This window comes from Cupressus sempervirens, chromosome 1, assembly GCF_028749045.1.
Source record: "Cupressus sempervirens isolate cs-2001-9-10 chromosome 1, ASM2874904v1, whole genome shotgun sequence".
Classification (NCBI taxonomy): Eukaryota; Viridiplantae; Streptophyta; class Pinopsida; order Cupressales; family Cupressaceae; genus Cupressus; species Cupressus sempervirens.
In genome coordinates, this window is record NC_143118.1 from 7,028,192 (window position 1) to 7,034,504 (window position 6,313).

At 35.5% G+C, this 6,313-nt stretch overlaps 1 protein-coding gene across 1 annotated transcript; it reads left to right on the top strand.

The window, feature by feature from the left end:
- Window positions 1-293: 293 nt before the first annotated feature.
- On the top strand, window positions 294-1,588 carry LOC149575873 (F-box/kelch-repeat protein At1g15670-like). Its single transcript, XM_089812896.1, has one exon. The coding sequence runs from the start codon at window positions 392-394 to the stop codon at window positions 1,451-1,453; it is 1,062 nt and encodes a 353-aa protein (XP_089669022.1). The 5' UTR covers window positions 294-391; the 3' UTR covers window positions 1,454-1,588.
- Window positions 1,589-6,313: the final 4,725 nt, after the last annotated feature.

Consider the following 6,313-nt stretch of genomic DNA (forward strand, 5'->3'; position numbering starts at 1 on the left):
AACTCGCTTGCGGCATTTCTACATTTCATATTATAATGGTAAAAGTACAAAATATTGTTTCAATATATTTTTAAGTTTAGTGCTTACAATATCGGTGTAAGTCGTGACACGTGTTGTATCATGGGACCATTCCATGCTGTATGGAATTTTTGTCGGCCATGCGAATGTCAATGGCATTTACAAGCTTCTAGAGATTCTTGGTGTCAAAAGCTTTCCCCGACGGCAACGGCTTCGGGAAGCTTTGCCTTAATAAATCCAAAACCAACGAAAACTCGAACATTTGCATGTGATAACACGCATTTGATCGGTTTTATATTAAGCCAGCATATTCTCATCTCATCTGCTTATATCTTAACGTTGGGAGATTGAAACTTCAAATTCTGGATTAGAGATGGAGCTCCTTATTCCCAATCTTCCTTACGAAATTGCCGCGGATTGCTTGGTGAGAGTGCCCTACACATCTCACTGCAACCTCAAATGTGTTTGCAGAAGCTGGAGAAGTCTAGTCAATAATCCCTGGTTTTACAAGCATAGAAAAGGCACAGGGGCATCAGAAGAGTGCATCTTTATGATTCAGGCCCAACGAGGGGAGCCCTGTGCGGCAAACAAGGATATTATGCTGCCGAATTATGCAATAACTGTTTTCGATGCAGTACGAGGGGCGTGGCGCACACTTCCTCCCATCCCACAATTCCCCACATCCATTCCGCTCTTCAGTCGGTGCGTTTGTGTGGGGAGAAAACTGATGGTGATTGGCGGCTGGCATCCCTCCTCCATGCGGGCGGTTAGTTGCATTTTCAGTTACGACGTGGTGAGCAGGCGGTGGGCCCGCGGCGCCGATATGCCGACGCTGCGATCATTCTCTGCTTGTTGCGTTTCCGATGACGGAATTGTATACGTCGCCGGAGGGCACGACGAGGATAAAAATGCGGTGAATACGGTGGAGGCATACGACGTGGAGAAAGACTCGTGGGAGAGTTTGCCGCCGATGAGCAAAGCACGGGACGAGTGTGCGGCTTTTTTCATGGATGGGAAACTGGTGGTTTTGAGCGGGTATGAAACTCAGGCGCAGGGACAATTTCTGAGCAGTGGAGAGGTGTTTAATCCGAAGACACGCAGTTGGAGTTGGGTGGAAAATATGTGGAAAATGGGGCGTTGTCCTCGATCTTGTGTAGCTGCCGGTCATGGTGGTCTATACTCGTTCTGTAACGGTCGAATTGCGAGGTATAATGAGAAAGAGAATGTTTGGGTTGAACAAGGAAGTCTACCGCAAGGAGTAACAGTTACGGCTTGCGCTGCGACGGCGGGGGGAAAAATATTTGTCAGCGGTTTTGACAGCAGTAAAGTGATGTGGTGTTACGTGTTTGAGAGAGAGAATGGGAAGTGGGTTGAGATGGAGAGAGCGGATGGATATGGAGGAATAGTCCAGTGCGCGGCTACCCTCGAGCTCTAATATTTTTTTGCAATGCGTGGCTTAACTAATTTGTAGACCACGGTTTTGTAAAATCGTCTGCATCTTGTATCTTATGTAGTTTTATGTAATAACATCTTTAAAGAAATTCATGATTCGATGTTCTTCTCTCATAAAGTTACGTGTTTGAAATCGTATGCTGCTCTATAGTTACTGACGATATATTAATTTTGTTGCTCTAGAGGTTGGATTTTATGATTTTTTAATTTGTAATTTTTTCCATATTATATTGCTATCGGTAGGTTTTGTGAGTTTTTTTAATGTTTTCTCATTTCATTAATGTTATTTGTATACTTTAATATCTCAATCTAAGGCTTAATTAAAGAATTCTAATATACATAATTTGAGGTTTAGATTTACATTTAAAATTCAGACAATTTTTTAACTATTTTGAATTGTTTATAATAAAATATTGTTAATTAGAAATAACAACGATAGCTAAATAAGTAAAAAGATGTCTAATGTTCTATGTGTTTGTAAACTATGATAAGGTTTACTAAGAAGTGGCACATACATGTAATTGATTCCTTGAATTCCTTTTTAATTATATTTGTATTACTTCATAATGCTTTGATTACTACCACAAACACTATACTCTTAGAAGTCTAATTATCTCATTATGTTCTTTAGGTCTACACTCTTCATTACAATATCATATATGTAATAAATATTTTTTATTGTCCTTTTACAATCACATTATTTTTAAATTACGCTCAAACAGCATACATATTTTCTTACATCTTATTTGATTGTCTTTATTTGATCAATTGCATGTATAATTACCATCTATCATGTTCAATAATGTTAACATAGAAAATAATATAATAATCAATAAGGAAGGACAAAGAATATCTAATTTTGATAACTATTATATTTTTGTTCTCCTATCAAACTATATTCTATAAAAATTTTAATTATGGTAAACTAGGTGACGAGTAATTTCAAAAATTTTACAACATCCTTAATAGAAAAATTTATATATTATTTAATTGATTTACTTTATTTTATTTTTATTTTTATTTGCAACTTGCTATAAATCCCATGGAACATAATAGACCTTGATAAGCATGATATATTAGACATTGATAGTAAGCCTTAGAGCAATGATCTCATCGTATTACAGACCAAGGAAAATCATGCCAACTTGAACACGAGGAAGGAAATGAGAGAGATAAAACAACGTGACGCCGAGGAGGATTTGTCTTTTCTATGCCCTCGCCATTATTCTTCCCTCACCGATCACTTTTAAAAGTTAACCAACCAGTTTGGTCTTTTACAAGACTTGAAAACAACCTCGTCTGACCAGGCAGTGCAACGTCGTCTTCTCATCGCGCCAATGGCCAACTTCATTTGCAAAGTACGGGAGAGTTATTTATCTGACTTTTCTTTTAGGCTGAAGATTTTCTCACCTTTCATATCATAATGGTATACGTACACAAAATTGTTTGTACTCTACTATAATACTTAAATCAGAACAATTTCATTGGATTCATGACACGCGTAGTATCATATGATCAATCCATGTTGTGTGGAGTTTTAGTCGGCCATCTCAAATGGCTAAGTCAGCCATGCACAAGACAAGGGGGACATCTTTTTGTAATTGGCACCTTTCCATGATATGCTACCTAATATCAACACTGAAGACTAATCTTACACGAGATTTGAATAAGTTATGAGCCAAAAAAGAAAATTATTTAAAATCGACAATGCGAATGTCAATCAAATTTACGAGCCTTCCGCGACGGCAATGCTTCAGGAAGCTTTGCTTTAATAAATCCAATACCAACAAAAATTCGAACATTCGCATGTGGAATATTCAGGAACTAGACTGGATATATATAAAGCCAATAGAGGCTTTGCCTTAATTAATCTAAAACCAACGAAAATTTATAGAATTTGCATGTGGAAACGCGGATCATATGAAGGAATCGTCTACGACGTGGAGAAAGATGCGTGGGAGAGATTTCCCCGGATGAGCAAAGCACGGGAGAAATATGCGGCGTTTTTTCATGGACGGTAAAGAGGTGGTTTTCTAGCCGGTATGAAATGCAGGCGCAGCATTCATGGATTTGGAGGATTAGTAATTTACAATGGTTGGCTTAACTTATTTGTGGCTTATGGCTTAAATTAAATTAGACGACATCAAGCATGATGCATATCTTACATCTTAGTTGATAGCCTTATTATTAGTTCCTGCCATTGCGGAACTATTGCCTAGGGTTTGTAGTAATTCGTTATTAAATTTCTTACTTCTTCCAAATCACCTATAATGCTATTTTGCAATGTACCTAAGAAAGAGTTGCATGCTATTTACTCATTTCTGTCTAATTTCAGACGTGTCCTCTTCCTCAAGTAAGATTTGAAGCGTACGAAGGTTTCTATGCACAAAAAAGGTGCGATCTTCAAATTGCCTATGTCAGAAATATCCAAATTCAATGGTAGAAAATAAATGGCTTTCAGTTGCAGAGTGCTCGTAGATTCAGGTGAGAAGGCATTAAAGAAAAATAAAGGAATGTCTTCTAGTAAAACTTCTACATTATTGTTTGTTGTTTGCCACGCACTGAGGTTCTCCAGTCTCTTTCCGAACGGCTTAAACATCACACACTAAGGCTTTATTCCTAGTGCAAAAGTGTTAAATAGTCAAAGTTTGACTTACTTTTCCAGGCTTAATTTCTTCCTTAGTGTGTGATGTTTAAGGCTGGCCGTCTCTTCCAACTACAACTCACAAGGACCAGATCATTCTCTATCCCTGCCAAGTATGGCCTCAAATGTCATTTCATTCTACAACAGTATTTAGAGCTTTACTTTTCTTTTGGCAGAACTATTGCCTAGGGTTTTTTGTAATTCATTATTAAATTGTTCTTCCTACTACAAACCCCTATGGCAACTAGAAAAATGGAGAACCATCCCTACACATGCTTGCTATGAATATTTGTTCTATGAAAAAAATGTTGGACATACAGGTTAGAGGAATACACTCACGTGTTTCTGGAAGCTCCCTGGGGGTAATATAATATTCTCTTGGTCTTCTACATCTACACACTTTGCATGTTTCACTTGACCGTCATTGACAATTCCTTTCCCTTGTTGCAATCGATGTCTACGGATATAGAATGACTATCATTTGTTGTGAATAATTTTCTTGCACTCAAAAAATTTATAACTTTCTTCATGCTACAATTTCTATCAATAGAATGGAAGTTCCATCTGCTTCTAACAATGATTATATGCTCAAAAAAAATCATCGACCAATGGCAAGCAATTAGGAATGATTACACTGTTAATCTTAGATATAAAGTGAAACTATGCACCTCCAGCAATGAGCACCCTTACATTGCCCTTGATAATCTTTTCTTGGAAGTCATTGTTGGACTTAAAACCCTTGTAGTGCCTGCCCCTAGTTTACATTTTTCGAGCTACATTTATGTTATGATTGCCAAACTCTTTTAGGCCAATTTATGTTTGATGAGTAGTATTATTATTTTAGAGATTATCAAATGATGTTTACACTCAGTTTATTATATGATGAGATTACTTGGTACTCTATATTTCATGCATGTATGATGATTATTCAATGGTTTTAGTTATCGATGATGATTAGTTAGATGGCTTATTATTTCATGTGCCTCTTATGGATACTTACCCCATACTGCATGTGTATGGTGTGCGTGCTGTTTTATTTATGTATGGTGTTTCTGATATGGTTAAGGAAGGGAGTCGTAGTCACCTGCTAGTCGGGATCTACACGATGCACCACTTCCTGCCATTGCCTGTTTAGCTTAGAATATTGTGTTTGTACATGCGTGGATTTTATGCAGGTTGCAGGTACCGGGTATCGACTTCCCTGAATTGTCAGGATGAGCGTACCCTATCGCACTGTCTCAATGGTAAGAGAGGGGAGATAAACTCTTAAGTCCAAATCCTAAACCCTCTAGCCAATTGTCCTAATTGATAATTAGGACAAGTATCTGAGTTAGTACCCTCCGAATGCATCAAATGATGTAATTTTGTGATTATAACCTTTTTGTTTGATGTGGTATGTATTTTTCTATGATGGGTTTTCGTATGTTGCTTTATGAGTCCTTGGTGTATTTTCTATTAACTAAGTCTAATTAAAAAGACTAATTAATGATTTAATTTAATAAGAAATTAATTATGATATCTTTATATTTAATTAATTAATTAATTAATTAAATAAAAGAATTAAAGTTGGAAATTAAAGTTTAAGATATATTTAGAACAGGATAATATTTATTTAATTTAATAATAATATATTTGGAGTTCATTTTTAAATAAATGCTAAATATTATTGTTATTTAAATTAATTAAATATGTTATCAATTAAGTTCTAAAATAAATTAAAAAGTTGAAAGATATTAATTTTATTAAGAATTCTAGATCACATGATCTAATCATGAGTTAAATATAAGAATTAAATTAAAAGATTAAATTATAAAAATTAATAATGTTATTTTAATTTCTTAAAAGTGCACATAAGATTTAAAATAATAAATTAATTAAGAATTGAAGTCAAGTGAAATTTTAAATAAAGTTATTTATTAATTCAACTAAATGTGCATGAAAGTTGAATGCAAAAGAATTAGAAAAGATAATAAAAGTTAATTTGAGTTAACTGAGTTGTGCAAAGAGTCTTCTCGGGTAAACGCACAATTAGTGCCCCGATTTGAGGAGAAAACTTCTTATCACAACTTGGGGGGTTCATTTTTTAAAAAAAAAAAAAGAAAAGAGGAGGAATTTGGACGGAAAATTTTTGGGAGACAACTTTTGGAAGCGAGTATCAGAAGGCTAATTCCAAGAAAGATTTTTGGAAGAAGATTATTG